The sequence below is a fragment of the Thunnus thynnus genome, chromosome 9 (genome assembly GCF_963924715.1).
Source record: "Thunnus thynnus chromosome 9, fThuThy2.1, whole genome shotgun sequence".
Lineage (NCBI taxonomy): Eukaryota > Metazoa > Chordata > Actinopteri > Scombriformes > Scombridae > Thunnus > Thunnus thynnus.
The window spans coordinates 9,887,413-9,904,951 of NC_089525.1; the positions used below are offsets into that span (position 1 = coordinate 9,887,413).

Below are 17,539 nucleotides of genomic sequence, written 5' to 3' on the forward strand. Positions count from 1 at the left end.
AGTAAGTGGAACATATGCTAAGAATGTTCAAACTATAGATATTTACTATGCATTTTTTATTATATAGTATTATAGTAGTATCATTTTTGAGACCATAATTTGTTCATTTTTTTATACAATTTGAAACATTGGCAATTGCAGTAAACAGATACATACCTAACTATCTGCCAGACAAATCCTAGTTATAATAGATAAACCCCTCACAATAATGGCAGCCCTGAAAACGATGGGAGTCATATTAACTGGTTGCATCTGTTCATGTTGTGCATGTTGTTCACATACAACCCATTTAAGTTCAATCTCATCGAACATGTGATTCTCCACTGGTTGGAGAAATTCTGCTGTTTTTACAACCTCTCCCTCTCCTCTGTATATGTATGAGTATATTAGCATTGGTGTCTGTGCAGATTTAGACTTTCAGATGTGACCTTTGTTGTCTAAATGTCAGGGAGATTGGAGAGGGAGCCCACAGAGGTAGGGCAGGCTTATGTAATCTGCTCACTTCGCGTTTCACACACATGCACACACACAAGCACAGAGCAGAAAAAAAAAGCTTGTTTGAGGACGGTTGTCATATCTCAGCTGTGATGCCTCGTACAGCCCTCTGCAACTCACTGAAAGCTTGGCTTTCAGGAGCCATTGCTTTTATCAGCATGTATGTGCAGAAAGTGCCCTGGAAATTATTTATGGCTTTAAAAATACTGATATAGTGCACTCCTTTGGTGTTATTCTTTTAAACTTATTCTGAGGTTTTTTGACCTATCCCAAAGCTCTCAGCTGAATGTGAAGACAGGAAGACAGGCTGTAGTTTGGCGAGGGTGTGTGTGTGTGTGTGTTGGGTGGTTGACTGGGTGGCTGCTCTGGGAGTATGGGAACTAAACTGCACTGATTCTCCTGTATGAATCCATTCATGATCATGTTGTGCTCCTTTCATAATCTGCCAACAATGAGAGGTGCGGACACCAGGACAAGCTCTGCGGCTCCGGCTGGGACGTGTTCATGTGTAGTACAATGTTCACCTTAAGTATCACTGTGAACATAAAGGCCAAAATAATGATGTGCATGCCAATGGCAAACACGTGCAACTGATGGGAGCTGGAGCCATTTTGTCCTGTCACTCACAACACTGAGCCTTAAAGGAATACTGCACCGAAAAACTGTTTTGAATACCAAATACTCATCCCCCTGTTGGTTTGAAATGCGGCTCTAAAATGTTTGTAGCTTGCTGCTTTGCGGAATACATCAGATGTAATCGCCATGGATTTATGGCATTTATAGTGGATTCCAACTGCAACACAGTTTCATGGCAAAAGAAAAAAATATCAAAACATCCATATAAACTTCTCAGAATACTCCTGCAGCATAATCCACTTCTCTGCTATCCACACGCTCAGCCAAAATATGTCAACCTGCAACCATACTCACGTATCCCTGCAGTTCAATTTATGCTTCAGAATCTGCCAATAAAAGATTGAAAACCTGAACAAACTGACTCCAATATCTAGCGATATTTTGGCACAAATATGACTGTTTGGATAAAGGAGTGGAATTGGCTGCAGGAGATTTTCGATGGGCAACTGGATGCTTGCAGCTACAGGTTGTAACTTTAGTGCTTACTGCTACAATAAATATGTCCCTGTCACTTTGAGGGCACAAATTATGAACTCAAAGGAATAATATCTAAAATGATATTGGTTTAACGATTATCATTTTTGAATATGTGTGGAAAATGTTACCGTTGTTTGTTTTGTAAAGTATGTGTATGGCGTAATGTCTTTCTGGGCTTGGGCGTCACATGATTACCATATTACTGCACCTCACTGTTCCTGGGGGCTTGGAAATTATATTCACCACAACTGTTTGGAAAACCACAGTGCTCCTGAATATATTTTCCTGTTCCACAAATTGTTTCTTTGTTTAGTTTAGAGGACTTCACATACACACCCTATTCAGATGAGGTTTTGGAGCAAGGTCATGTTTTACCTCTCAACCAAATTTTTTTCTACCTTCATTCATTTAGAATAGGTTTGTTGCAAACTTAAATAGTTACTAATACAATACAAAACTAATAGTTGCTAATACAGCACAGTCTGAACTGTTGGCCACTGAGCAGCTCCATATATATGTGTGTCCTTGCATTAGCATACACAAAATGATTATTGATTTTCTCGGAGACTACAGAGGACTAAGTGAGGATATCATTGTCTCTGCTGCATCTATTTTGGCCATCTTTTTGTAATCTGTCTTTTGCAAGTCCCCCATTTATTTAAGTGTTATAGTAAATTGCTGTAGAACTTGTGTAATCAATAAAAGGTTGTCAAAATTATTAAATTGCAAAGTGTAATATTACAGTGTACGCAAAACATTATTACACTTTGCCTTCAACATTGTTATTGCATGACAGACACGTTACATATATTTTCATAATATTTTGTTCAGTTATTACAATGTTTGACTACATGAGTTGTATCGTAACTGTAATGAGATGCAGCGGTGATGGCACTTTCTCCTTTTTTCTTATTTGTAGAGACACATTAGTGTAAACCTCTTGATGATGTCATGGAAAGCAAAACATGTTGCAACTTAAGTAGCTGTTCATTCTTTTTTTATTCTTCATTTCTCTTATAGTGTCTGCATTGCATGCATAAACTGAGCAGAAGACGTTTCACATGCTTCGTTTCCAACGTTTTCCCCTCTTCTGTGTATTACTTCACTTGAGTTTGGACACTGAGCTTCGCACTCTGTTTACACTGAAATATGTGAACATGAATACAAACTATTTTTAGAAATTAAACACAAATTGAAGTGTGACTGTTTGGTCTGGAACTGCCTATTTTAAAGTGTCTTTCGTGAAATGCAATAACTTAGAATTAAACAGCTCAAACAAAGATTAAAACCGTGTTTTCATTAAACATTTTTGATCAGGCAGAGATACTTTTGCATGCATGGCTGCTTGCGTCAGCGATGTCTGTCTGGTGCACAGGTGGTAATAAAGAGTGCACATTTGGTTGATTATCAGATCAACTGGGCATACTGTATCTGATTGATGCGTGGCCACAGACAAATTGGCACAGACAAAAAGGCTGACATTATGCCAATAAAATTATAAGATGGTGATCACATTGAGGAACGTGCATCCATTATTCTGACATTTATTCTCCTTCATCACGGGCTGTTAATGATAAATGATAAATCACCACAGCACGGTGATATTTTTAGATGGGGTGGGAGATGAATGAGGTTATGATTCTGGCCTCTGTGGTCGATGTAGTCAGCGAGGGGCTGGCTGTGCCCCTCCCCCGACTGTAGGTGATGGCTGATGCCGGTAGTCTAGCAGCGGAGCGCTGATCAGTAATACAGGACCGCCTCTCAGCCGCACAGCCGATCTCCCTGGTCCCCTCTCACCGGAAGGCAGCTCGGCAGCTGCGACCAGCCTGCGCACAGCCTCTCTCTTGTTTGCTTTGAGAATCTATTGGCCTGAGAGTCGGTCGGTTTAGGGGAAGAGGCGAAACACCGGCAGGTGTTGACTAGCGGGGAGAAATCGCGGTGCAGACTGATGACGATGATGATGGTGAGGATGATGCATCTCTTCCCGTGCCTTTATGAATTGCAACGCGTAGTGTGAAGAGGCGTAGGGGCATCTATTTTTTTTTCATATCTTGCCTAACTGTAATGGTGGATTTCTTGGTCGCTTTGGGGCTACGTGTCTAGACGGGGGAGCTGAATACCGCCCGTCACAGAGAACGCATCTCAGCATCGGCCCGCAGCGCTGCGCCATGGCCTTGGATGTCCAGACTTGCGCGGTGTTTACGGTGATCGCGGTTCTGGTGCTTGTGAACGTGCTGTTGATGTTCATCCTCGGTACACGTTAATGGATCTGCGCTTGGGGCCCGGTTCGCAGCGCACCACACTTTCACACAGGAGAGGAGAGAAAGGCAGTGCGCGTTGGTCGAGAGCGGGGACACCCGGCGCTCCATCACGGCTACGCGTTGAAATGAATGACGTTGGTACAACATAATGTATTTCTGTTACCCCCCCTCCCCAATCCTTCGTTATGTCTTGTGTCCTCTCACCGTTTGTGATAGCTAGTGTTGTCTGGTGGTCGTAGTTGTGCGGATACAGATCTGTGATGCTCTTACCTTTTCTGTGGTGACTGGAAATTCATATCCCCCGCATATAAACATGTCCCCCCCCCCCTACGTCGATCTCCCTCTCTCCTCCATGTTGTATTTTGTGGATTATGCGCATGGATTAATTTTATTCTGTAGCCTAATTATTCGATTTTTAGATGATAAAATGAAACTGGTGGTCTTTTTTTAACAACAGCCTACTGCTGCGTCAGGACTTGTTTTTCTATTTGTGATCCACTCTAGCCACATCTACAACATGGCAGCTAATAGCTGAGCAGTGATCTCTCCACTGAACTAAATGTGATATTTGTAGCAAATAGCGGTGCAAGTGAGAGGTTTGTGCTGCTGATCTTAGGCTCTGGAGGATCATTGTAATCTCAGCTGAACAGTAACCAATAGCAGGCAGTGCTAGGCCTAATAAAGGAGGGCCTCCTTCACTCCAGGTTTCCCCCATTTTAGATGCAGCTAAACTCAGCTCCCATTTCATAGCCTACAATATTCACATTTCAGTATAGCACCTGTTTCTGAAGCCCACACACTATTACACTTGGTCACTAAATAGTGACCAATAAAAAATTAACCAGTGTATGTGCATACTTCTTACAGATGAAATGCCCTCCAAGTGAAAAGGCTTGTCATATGGAGATTAAAAAAAATGCCTATATCCTTCTCTTCCACATGCAGCAGCATAATCTAATAAAGGATTGGAGGCAGGTGTCATGAATGTTGAATGAATGTCAGAAATAGATATGCTAAAAGCCTATCCCAGAGCTGTCTATGACAGTCCTATTAATAGGGATGGTAGGCTGGCTTGGTTTTTTGAAGATACTGTATGTGCTCTCTCACACTCAAAGCTAAGTGCTGTGTGTTTTCTGTGTGCCTAGTTAAGTGGTAAATGTTGTACCGTAGGTGTAGAAAAAAAAAATTTTGGCGGCCATGTTTTATGAACAGAGATACCTCCATCACATGCCATGGCATGTGGGCTGGTGTTTTCATCACTGTGGTACAACGCATAAACATCTTTCTTAGCAGGGACCCCCACAGGACTGTAAACATAGTCTCTTGATGCTGTGTACTGCAGTGGTTATGGCTCAGTTGGCTAGCAGTGATAACACAGTGGTACTTACACATGTGTTCACATGTAAGCATGTGAGCATGATTAGTTGTGTGTGTGTGTGTGTGTGTGAGTGTGAGGTGGTCTGGCTGCATGTTATCTGTAGCTCCTCTTTGAATCAGAGTCCTGTGCACGTCCCCAGTGTTCACACATTTGTAATCCCTCCAGGACAGGTGCCTTCTGAAAAGAGTTCTGTTAAATGCTGTGCAGTCAGAAGTGTCAATGTGCGGATGCTGTGCGCGAGCGAGACAACAGTGTGTGTGAGGATGTGTGTATATTTCTCACCGGTTTTAGACAGAGCATCTTTGATTGGCTCCCAAACTCAGGGTATAAGTGTATTACATAACAGGGTTGGCAGACACAGGGAGGACGGACCGCGAGACTCACTCGGTGCGTCGGAAAGAGAAGCCTCTTTCTGGAATACAGCACCTTGTTACTCGACATCTCAGGCTCAGCTCTTGCGGAGGAGCATCACCTCGATCACTTCCAAAAAGGGGATTTAATTATCATGATTGTATGAACCGGACTTCTCCATGCATACACTCTCTGAACAGTTTCATGCCACAAACATGGTAAGGCTGGCTAAAGGCGTGTGTGTTTGCTCAGGGATGCTGTAGGTGCTTTGGTGCAGCTGTGCTATGGCTAGAGATAGAGGAGGATGTTGGAATGCAGTGGAGCTGCCAGTGCAGTGAATGCTGATGTGTTGTGCTGCAAAGATGATATAAGGAGTGAATTGCTTTTCCGTTCTCACATATTTTTCTTGTCAGTCTCCATTCCTGTGCTTGAACATGAAACAGAGAGCATTGTCACATATGTCCATGCAAAGAGATAGATTCCTCTGCATTCATTTGCATTGACCCAAATACAGGTTTTGCGGCTTAAAGACGACTTTTTCGCCTTCTGATTTTTTGATGTTGTAACTGCAGTGTAACATAATGATGACATAGGTCATTACAGCACACAGGTAATGATGGGCATTGTGGAAAGACTTCTCTGTTTGTGTATGCGTTTACTGTATGCCATTTGATCAAAGGTATGAGGGTGTGCTAAGGCAGGAATTGGGAAGATTGATTATGTAATGTTTTTAATTTATTCAGACATGTAGAGAGGGAAAAGGGATGCAATGTATTGGAGAGGGCAGTGTTGATCTCATTAGGGAGATGGAGGGATGGAGGGGAAAGAGAGAACTGAGCAGGGAGGAACATTGGCTGTGAATGGATCTCTAGCTTTCTCTCTCCCTCGTTCTTTCTGTCTGTTACCTATATTACAGCAGATTGATGGGGACTGGAGAGATTGTGCTTGGAGTGAATGGGGCTGAAAATGGAGTGGTGTTGGAGGGGGGGAGAGGAGGCGGGAGGGGGGGGTGGATTAGGCCAAGCAGACATTACAGTAAGGGAGCAAGAAGCAAGACTGACCTCAGTGCCAAGGCTCATCTGTGCTGTGGGTGCTGTTTCAGGCAGAGGTCTTGATGTCAGATAGTGACGGTCAAGTAGAACTGCTTCGGGTTCACTAGCGTGTTTGTGTTTTTTTTTAACTATCCATTTGTGCAATAAATGATTTAAATCAAATTCCTCTTCCTGAATCAACAATGATTTTTTAAATCTTTTTGAGCACTATTCATTGGTCCTGTTTCCATGGCAGCGTGACACATGTTTTTGCGGTAATCCTCCTCTCTTCCTGTAGTGGAGAGCTTTGAGATATAGGCTGGAGCTATTGTTACCCCAGCTCCCAACCCTGTGTGATTCCTGATTGAATCAACCTATTCAATGACATCTTTGATCTTAAACCTGCATACAGAGGCGTATACTGTCTGTATACCTTTGCATTTACATGGACATGGAATTGATCATGTTAGTGGATTCTCTAATGTGATCGGTTTGCCACGTTAATATTTAATAACAGGGTGATATAAAATTTATGCAGTGGTCACCCTTTGTGCTTGCCCTTTGTGTGTGTCCACTCACACACACATACACACCTAAATTTGGAAATACTCTGGTGCATCCTGAACTGTCCTTGCCTCATCCCATCATCTTGTCAATACCAGTGAAGCATCCTCATCTGTCGCCATGACGACGGCAGTTCTTTCCCTTCCAGGCATGGACGTCCCTCCCTGTGTTCACTCCTCAGTCCTGGTTGGCTTATATCCCCTGTAGCTGTCTCAGTAAGCCATCAGGGAAGTGGGCTCGTCTACAGGTTTAAGGGGCAACAGAGCTGCTGAGTTTGAGAGCTCGGATCCTCACGGGGGGTTTGGTTTGCTGTTTCTCATGGACGTTCTTACAATCTAAATGCATCAGCACATACTGCTGTTAGAACAGCATTTTTGTGCCGGAAAGATGAGGTGCATTTTAAAAGGTCTTTCATTTTCTAAAAGGCAAAGCAAACTTAAATGATTTGACATCAGCAGAAAAAAAACCATAACTAGCTTCACTTGAAAAATAACAGTAGTTTGATATTAATTAATTTTATGTCAATTCATATGACATCCCTGTCTCCAAGCCTTTGACAACTCTTTACCTGGAGCCTAAGCAGCTCCTGTCAGGCTCGGTTAGAGCTGGCTGCTCTGCCCACAGCCCCAGGGACTGGATGCATGGTTAGCTCCTGACTGGAGAATGCTGATGAACACTACTTTGGAGAGAACAATTGGAACAAACAGTTGGAGCATTGCCACAGATGCATACATAGATTTAATGCACACGAGGTTTCAAGTGTGTCTGCACATGCGTGTGTATGCATTTGTGCGTGTACACGTATGCAAGGCGACAAGCTGAGTCCTCGGTGTGATGGATAGCGGTGCTGTTTGGTGGATGGACGATGTCAGACGCAGGTCCTTCTCAGGAACATTGTCCGCTTTCTCTTGTCCTTTAATGAGAACAACCTTTAGCCCTTCCAATGCCCCTAAAGAATACTGATCAGCTCACAGCCTTTCATGCCCTTACCCGCAATATAATACTCTTATCATGTACATGCACACAGCTGTACAATTTAAATTTTCAGTGTCACATAATGTCCACATTATTTATTCATAATGTTAAAATCAATAGGAAAGATTTGATGAGTCATCCTTCCATGTTTTGTCAAAGACTGTGCTGCAGATAAAATAACAAGCCCTGGTGACAGAATGAAGGAAAGGAGATTATCCCTTCACATTTGTTTGCTCCTCAGCATTTATATTTCATTAACACGTGTAATTATTCTAATGTCATAATGGGCCAATTACCGTCCCTGTGTGGAGACTGGTGCTGTGCTTCTGAACGCTGTGTTGTTTCTCCACTAATGGCTCTGCCTTTTTTGTGTTGTTGTATTTTGTTGTGCTGTGCTGTGGACTGTGTTAGCCATTGTGTTGTTCTATTTGCAGTCCCTAAGCTGCCTGTGGGCCCTGGCTTTGAGGGTGTGTATTTGCATCCATTAGTAATCTGAGTGGGTTTAACAACAAGGATTCACACAAATTGAGACCAAAATGAGGCTGAGTACTGTATTACAATCACTTTCAAATTTGATTCACATGCTGTTGTAGATCACGTGGATCCATTTTATTGGTCAGTGTCTACAGTGCTGTTGATGCTGTTTCACTGGTGTTCCCACAGTAGTGGCTTCATTTCACGAGAATATAGCATAAGACATTGCCTGTCTCTCCCTCCAAATTTTCCAGTTGATAAGTGGAGGTTCAATCGTCAACGCTGAGGCGGTATGGGACCATGTGACCATGGCGGACCGGGAGTTGGCGTTTAAGGCCGGTGACGTCATCAAGGTGCTGGACGCCTCCAACAAGGACTGGTGGTGGGGCCAGATTGATGAGGAGGAAGGATGGTTCCCTGCCAGCTTTGTACGGGTGAGTTGCCATGGCTGGCCAGCGACCATAGACACAACACACACCCACACACATACAGAGATGGAGGCACATGAACATATGCACACAAGCTGATAAATACACATACAGGAAGGTGCACATGCACAAGTATTCTTTCATATACACAAACACACACACAAGTACAACAGCATTAATATGCTTGCTCCACACGCAGAGACACGGAGTTGAGTAATGCTTTATTTTAATAATACATAACACTCAAGAGATCAGAGAACAGCTAACTAAGTGCCTTTATCGGGTGTTCAGGGACAACGAAACAAAGATGCTGATGAGCCCCCTTTTTTTTATTGTGGCATCAACTTCAACTCCTACCCTTGAAATGCACTTAAATTTACAACAGCTTCAATTTACATCATGATTATATAATCTCACCCGTATCTGAGCTCAACTAAACCTAACACTGTTAACACTGAGGCCTGATGCAGCTACTGTATGTTATTCCACACGTCTTTCAATTAACACTTGACTTACTGAAGGAAGAATTAGCATCCTTGTTGTAGGTGGAGGCTTCCCCCAGCAGAGCACCCTCCAGACACTCCTCATGGCCATTCCCACCTGTCCACCCTTCCATATTCACTCCTGAGAGGGCAGGGCAGACAGGCTGACTGACTGTCAACCAAAAAGTATCTCTCTGTTGTGTCATTCTCTCTCTCCAAGGTGGAACCCCACCCTCCTCAGCCCCAAACAAAACAGGTTTTCTATATCAACCCCATAGCAACTCCACGGTTCCAAAACACCACGTCAAAGGTGCGTTTTCCCAGCTTCATCTACCCATCCAGCCTGCCCGCCCACCCGCCCGCTCCAGTCTGTCCACGCAACGTACCCTCGACATTACCAAACATTAACGTCCCCATAACGTTATCACATCATCCTTTACGGGGTTGATAGAGAGGCAGAACTGATGAGTCAAAAGTAAAGATAAATATCTTGTCAAAGGCTTATACTCAAATTATAGAAATGTATTCATATAGAACTATGTATTTTGGGATGATTATTCCTGTTAACATTTATGTTTATTCCTATTTTTAATATGTATGTATTTAATTGTTTTCAGTACTCTATTTACTATTGACTCTGACTATTTCTCAGTCTTAATGCTGCGCTACTAGTTCTCGTCTGCAGTCAGTGCTCTCCCACCCGTCACTCTGCTTGTCTGTGGCGCTGCATTTCTCATCTTGTGTTTGGCATTCTACCCGTCGGTTCTTTGATGTTCTCTTGGCAAACTGTGTGTCATCAGGTGTTGGCTGCTGGGCATCTGAAACCACGCTCACTTGGCCCTTTCTATGAGCAAGAGTGGAATACGCTATGTATGTGGATCTGTGTGTGTGTGTGTGTGTTTGTGTGTGTGTGTGTGTGTGTGTGTGTGTAAATCATGAGATTGTGCGCAAGTGTTTATGCATGTATATGTGCAGAGGGACGATTTTTTTTTTTAGCCACACACACAGGGTGTGGGCATTGAATATCCTCTGGGCACCAGTCTCAGAAATTCTTTGGAGAGTTTGGCAGTATGTCCCTCACCTTTCTGACACGCTGGACTAAGAGTCTTACTCACTGTCCAAACTAGCAGAGACCCTCTAAAAGAGGCTCTGTGTTTGTGAGATGTGTGTTCATGTATGTGCTGTGGGTGTGTGCGTGTTGCGTGCATTCATGCTCATACTGAGTGAGTGGTATAGTACCAGTTATATGACAAAGATTTTTTGATAAGAATACCTAAATGTATCTGTTTACTAATACTTTTTTCATCAGATTTATACATGTGACACTTAACTGTGCCCATTTCTTAGCCAAATGCATGTGTGTGCGGCTCTGTGTGTGTGTGAATGTATTTGTCCACAGCTGTGGGTGAACCAGGAGGATGGGGGAGCGGAGCCAGCCGAGGGGACCAGTGAGGTGCAGAATGGGCACCTGGACCCAACCAATGACTGTTTGTGTCTGGGCTCGCCTCTCCAGAACAGAGACCAGATGAGAGCTAACGTCATCAATGAGATCATGAGCACAGAGAGACACTACATCAAACACCTCAAGGACATCTGTGAGGTACTAAAACACGTGCACAAATCCCCCAACAAACACAAACATGCACACGGCTGTTCCAGGCAATGCTTTAGTACCAAAGATGCAGTAGGAAAGGTGAATAGTAGGAACTGAAAAGTATGAGACAAGAAGCGGTATTTGATGCTACACAAGGGTCTAGTATGAATTCTTAACACTCAGTCACTTATATTTTTTTTTCTCGAATCCAAAAACAGCCCAAAATAATTCTCTCTTTGTTAAATATGAAACCACAATATGTCAAATATATACAGTGGTGGCAGCAGCCACTTAAATTTGTCATTATATTATGAATCAAGTCAAAGTGACAAGCTCAAACTCACACCCAATAAAAGTAAACAAAAGCCTTAGCAAGTCTTTTATTAAGATCTAAGACATGACATGCCCAAATTTAGAATCAAATACTTAGATATGTTAACAATTTAATGCTTTAAATTCTGTGAAGTGATATAATTTTGTCTTTTTTTTTTTAAGCTAATTTTTCAATAAGTTGTGAATTTCTCTACCTTCGTATACAGTATGCATGGGCTTGATTTTACATTACTCCACTATGCAGCAGAATACATGTAAGCATGTGTAGTGCAAACTATTTTATATAACATGTAAGAGTTTTATCTTTTTGAGTATAATTAATACGTTATGATATAAAATAATACATAATAATACATAAAACATTTAAACGAGCAACCAGCTTCATGTGTATTTTATTTATGATAGCAAACAGACCATAGTCATAAACAAACACTATTGCATGTTTCATGACATGTGCAACCAGTTCGTCTTTCTGCTGATGCTGTAAAAATACACAAAAATATCACTGAAGTAAAATTACTTAATTGATCCTGTTTGTGAAAGTTATCCATACTATAAACATGTTAATGATATGTCAATCAAAGAAGAAGCCTCTGTTTGACACCAGTAGTGGTTGAGTGCAAGTTAAGAGTCACAGGGAAAACAGGATGAAATACCTTTGCTGCCTTATGACTTTGGGTGGCCAGGTCTCTAGTTTTTAAATTTCTGCTTGTCTAATCATCTCTCCTTAATCCTCTGTATACCCTTTGTCTGTCATCCGGGTGAAGTGTAATGTTTAAAAATAGTTGCAGTAATGCGTAAATTTCACCTTCTCACCTCTGCACTTCCTGCCTATGGGAGCACCTGGCGTTTTCCAACTTGCAATAAACATGCACAGACAAGCAGTGTAGATGAGGTAATAGACATTTCTCGAATGAAGGGCTTTCTATTTTAAATCGCTGCTTTGATTTTTATTATTTGCATTGAACTCGACTCAAGAAACAAAACAGGGGCTCAGCATGTGTATTTCACAAAGACAACAGGGAGAATTCTGGGTAGTGGAGTGTGAAATAGCAAAAACCTACCTCTTACAGCAAATCTTTTCCCAAAGCGCCGAAGCTTCAGGGCATTTAATTAACCACAAGAATGGGACTGACAAATTGGGGCCACAGTTCGACCTACACAAAATTGTCTTTGACTCTCCAAAAAGTCCTGCAGACTCATTGTTCATTTTGATTTAGATAAATTACATTTAAGGAATGACTTAACATGTTTATTACCAGGAATGAACAAACACATTGATGAGATGTAACAAGCTAAGGCCTACATTGTATATTTCTGGAGCATTTTCTGACTCATAGCCTTCTAGCCATGTCACATTTGAGGAGCTGGCCCTCAAACTGCATCATCTTCAGAAGCCTTAACATAGTTGTAACCCATATTGTTGCAGGGCTACCTGCGCCAGTGCAGGAAGCGTGTGGACATGTTCAATGATGACCAGCTGAAGGTCATCTTTGGGAACATCGAGGACATCTACCGCTTCCAGATGGGCTTTGTTAGAGACTTGGAGAAACAGTACAACACAGAGGAACCCCACCTCTCTGAAATCGGACCATGCTTTTTAGAACATGTGAGTTCAAATATTATCTTCCTTCTTTTTTTTTTTTTTTTTTTAAATAAAAATGAGAATAAATAGGCTCAGACACACTGTCCAGCTGAGAGCAGCTATAATTGCTGATAATTTTGTTAGGCCTGTTATCTCAAGATCAGAACTTAATTATCTCGTTATTTTGAGATAACAGTTAAGTTGTGCAGATAATTAAGTCACCAGCAAACAGTTTATCTCAAGATAACGAGATAATTAAGTAATGATCTTGAGAAAACAGCTCTAATAAAAATTTTAGCAACCGTAGCCGCTCTTCTGTACATATTGGCAGTCTTCTCCTCAGCATGTTTTATTTAAAAGAGGATCAGTACTTCTTTTCCTCTCTGATCATGGCCTTCCCTGCTCTTTTATTCTACAGCAAGATGGTTTCTGGATCTATTCAGAATACTGTAACAACCACTTGGATGCCTGTATGGAGCTGAGCAAGCTGATGAGGGATGGCAGGTACCAGCACTTCTTCGAGGCCTGTCGCCTCCTCCAGCAAATGATTGACATCGCCATAGACGGCTTCTTGCTCACCCCTGTCCAGAAAATCTGCAAATATCCACTCCAGTTGGCTGAGCTTCTCAAATACACTGCGCAGGAGCACAGGTAGCGTACGCTTTGGCCAGGATCACATTTAATTTGCTGAATGTGTTGCTGTTTGATGGGAGTTCATTTGTTTCTAAAAAGAATCTATTAGCGGAGCATGGCTGTATTGTGGATGCATTGTGTTGCAGTAGAGCTGCTGCAGGTGTTGGGTTTATTCTGCTGAAGCAGTGATTATCCATGCATGAACTGAAACAAGTGTTTGCATCATTTTACCAGCTTTCTATGAAGATTTTTAGAAGAAAACATTAATCAAGGATTCTCAGTTGTATTGAAAATATATGCTACCTTACTGCAATTCATAACCGACATTTTCATTTCAGTGTACCAACATATGAATAATTGCACAGAACTCTGTATAGAAACAGATTACAGATTGAATATAAATCGGGTCTTTTCCTGGCTCATGTACAAGCATCAACATTTTCCACACACACAGCGCATGCACGTCACAGAAGCACAGTACACAATGTAAACATTTGCAGAGGGTATCTCGTGCACATACGCATACGTGAGCATCCAGATGTGCAAACTCATGCGTGCAAGCCCGCAGAAACATGCTGTAAGTGATTCAGCGTGTCTCAGCCAGCTCCAGGTCATTCACAAACCACGCATTCTCAGCCAGAGAGGGACAGGTGCCAGCTCTGCCAGCGAGGCCTGCCAGATCGCAGTGTTTGACTGTTAGGAGCTGTGGAGAATCTGCCAGATATAGGCCCGCTCTCTGTCACACACACACACACACACACACACACACATTATCTTCCAAAGTGAGGATTGGATCCATAGCACATCTAAGCCAAAGGGATAAATCCAGCTCAGTTAGCATAGAAGCAGCCAGAGTTAACTGTGGATAGAGAAAGTGGCTGATTAGAATTAAATGGTGGTGTGTTATTTTGACTGTGTTCCAGCAGACATACTGCTTTTACTAGAGTTTATAACCCCAGTCCTTTAATAGGCCATTCTGTGTCTTTCACTACTAGTACAGTACATGTCTTCTTTAAAGAGTGGCCAGTCTCCAAGAGCTATAACTTTACCTTTTAATACCCCAGGAGTAATTATGTGCACACTGTGTCTGTAGCGACTATCGATACGTGGCAGCAGCCCTGGCAGTAATGCGGAACGTCACCCAGCAGATCAACGAGAGGAAGAGGAGGCTGGAAAACATCGACAAGATCGCCCAGTGGCAAGCCTCTGTTCTGGACTGGGAGGTATGTGTTTGTATCGACTGTGGAGTAATTACCGAGCATCTGATGTCCACGGATGTTGTTTTATTGGCTAAATCTGGTCTAGTCTGTGTAGTCCAGCTTTGTAGTTACAGTTACTTTTACCCCATATAGCTGTCACCAAATATGAATAGCTTTCCACAACCTCGTGTTTACTTTGTGAAAACAGTCAATTTGATGTTTACATATTCAGAGTCACTCCCTGAATTCCTCGCATTTTTGTCTTTTGAAAAGTGAAGCTTTATGGATTTTTATGGGCTTTCAGACTGCGACATAAATAGGAGGACAGATATTTTACTCTTGCACTGTAACTGTCACCAAATTTAGACAGATTTCGACAACCTCAAGTTAACATCGTGAAAAAATGTCATTTAACATTTGTATATGACTTTAAAATCCCTAAAGTTACTCCTTAAATCCCCTATGTGTCTCTCTTTTTCACAAACTACAAAGGACATCTTCTAAATGTTCACTTCAAGACATTCAGACCTAGACATAACCTTGCATTAGATGCCTAATCATCTAATATAACATCTTTTAACAACATTAGGCTTTTTAACTTTTGGCAGTTGCATCAATTACCTAGTAATGTCTCTGAATATCTTTTTGATTTATTAATTGTGTATCTGTTTTCATGCGTGTGTGTGTGTGTGTGTGTCTAGGGGGATGATATCTTGGACAGAAGCTCGGAGCTCATCTACACTGGGGAGTTGTCATGGATCTATCAGCCGTACGGACGCAGCCAGCAGCGAGTTTTCTTCCTCTTTGATCACCAGCTGGTCCTCTGTAAGAAGGTAGGCTGTCTTGTCTCTTTGTTCACTTTCTTCCTTTTATTTGAAGACTTTGTTGGCTGAAAACAAGCTGATAAGCTAAAAACGCACCCCCAGCCTGTGTTCTTGAAACTTGTGTATCACATGCTGATGACGGAGATGCTTGAAGACAATGTGACTCCTTCAACCTTACTTGAGAGCTGCAAATAGATTACATAACACTGCATGAGACGCATCACCCCTCAGTGAAGATCCGTTCAAGTACTCAGCACCTTTCACAAAATGGAGCTGTGGTAGTTTGGGCTTTAATGCACAGAGGCTGCGCTCTCCTGTCAGACGGATGTTCACGCTCGGCTGGGCTCGACAGTACATGCACACGGAAACGCAGACACAAATGCGGACAGACACTTAGACACAAACATACACAGAGACAGAGTAACCGCAGCATCACAGGCGCACACACGTGTACACACTAAGGAACAATAATTTCTCAAACACACTGAAAAAGTAGCATATATATGGATATACTGTCTTCCTGCTTCTCTATCCTCCCCTTTGTTCATCTCCTTCTGTCACGGTTGAACATCTGTGGCACCAGAAATGAACTCTGGTATGTCTGCAGATCACCACATGTGTTAGCTGTTATGGTCCACTGGAAAAAAAAAGCTCCAAGACATACTAAATTATAAATTTTAGTCTTTGTTCTACACTTCCTTCTCCAGCATCCTCAGTGCTACATGTGTAACGGCAGCCCTCGGGGGTGTGTTAGTAGTAGGTTGCATGTAGCCTTCCATCTTTTCCTCCCATCTCTTTTCTTATCAGCACACAGATGCAGATTTGTCTCTGCACGCTCATTAGATGATTTTTTTTTTTTCTTTTTTACCTTCATTGACCTTATAGTGTGACTGGATGTTATTTTGTCCTAAGGCAATGGACTACAGAGATTGTTTTATGTGGACGTCTTATTCATGCAAATAATCAAAGTTGGGTTGGTTAAGGTTACTTGCGCTTGACGCATTTACATAGAGTTTAAATGATAAGTCGAATGATTGATTAGTCGTTTAGTATTTCAGGCAAAAGTACAAAACATTCTCTGGTTCCACTTTATCCAGTATGAGGATTGGTGACTTTACTCTGTCTTAGGTGACAGTAAATTTAACATTTTTGAGTTTTGGGCTGTTGGTCGGAAGAAACAAGCAATTTGAAGAGGTCACCTTAGACTTTATGAAATTGTGATGTGCATTTTACTCTATTTGTTGACATAGACCAACTATTTATAAGTTAATCAAAGAAATAGTCATCAGTGACTTATCAGTGATGAAAATAATTGTTAGTAGCAGGTGTAGTTTACTGGTGTAGTTGAACAATATAAATCACATATATATAGTTTTTATGAGGCTTCGGTACTTCTAAAATCAAAAACGATACTTCAAAATCAAAGAATTACCCCGAATCTGTTGTGGGTGAAAAATATGAAAACAAAATATTTTTTTGATTACCACTATTTATCTGTACTGTTGTTAATCTGTACTGCTAATTTACAATATGTCTTAGGCAGTGTAGTTACTGCTGGTGTTGCATTAAGGGGACAGAATATTAGAAACACAAAATGCAGTCTCAAAAAATGTAGTTGAATCAACACCTCTCTGATGCAAACCTCAGTATTAATCAATTATTTATTCTTTATTATTATTATTTTTATTATTAATTATAAGCTTCACAAAGATATAATTTAATACAAGGTTGTTGCATTACATTGCACTTGTATATCTTATAAACTAGTATGTGACAGTGCCAGGGTTAAAATAGCAGTTCCTACCTTTTTTATGTCGTG

General features: G+C 41.7%; 1 protein-coding gene across 6 annotated transcripts in view; it reads left to right on the forward strand.

The window, feature by feature from the left end:
* Nucleotides 1-17,539, forward strand: part of LOC137189090 (rho guanine nucleotide exchange factor 9) — a 43,887-nt gene that overhangs the window by 18,599 nt on the left and 7,749 nt on the right. For 3 of the 6 annotated variants that reach the window (XM_067598747.1, XM_067598750.1, XM_067598749.1), the window contains 7 exons: nucleotides 8,897-9,076; nucleotides 9,773-9,862; nucleotides 10,952-11,152; nucleotides 12,909-13,088; nucleotides 13,483-13,715; nucleotides 14,791-14,920; nucleotides 15,598-15,729. In XM_067598747.1, coding sequence (XP_067454848.1) covers nucleotides 8,897-9,076; nucleotides 9,773-9,862; nucleotides 10,952-11,152; nucleotides 12,909-13,088; nucleotides 13,483-13,715; nucleotides 14,791-14,920; nucleotides 15,598-15,729 — 1,146 coding nt within the window. Of the gene's footprint in view, nucleotides 1-3,339; nucleotides 3,572-5,674; nucleotides 5,817-8,896; nucleotides 9,077-9,772; nucleotides 9,863-10,951; nucleotides 11,153-12,908; nucleotides 13,089-13,482; nucleotides 13,716-14,790; nucleotides 14,921-15,597; nucleotides 15,730-17,539 lie in introns of those variants that run through there. The other 3 variants (XM_067598752.1, XM_067598751.1, XM_067598748.1) reach the window with 3 other exon arrangements.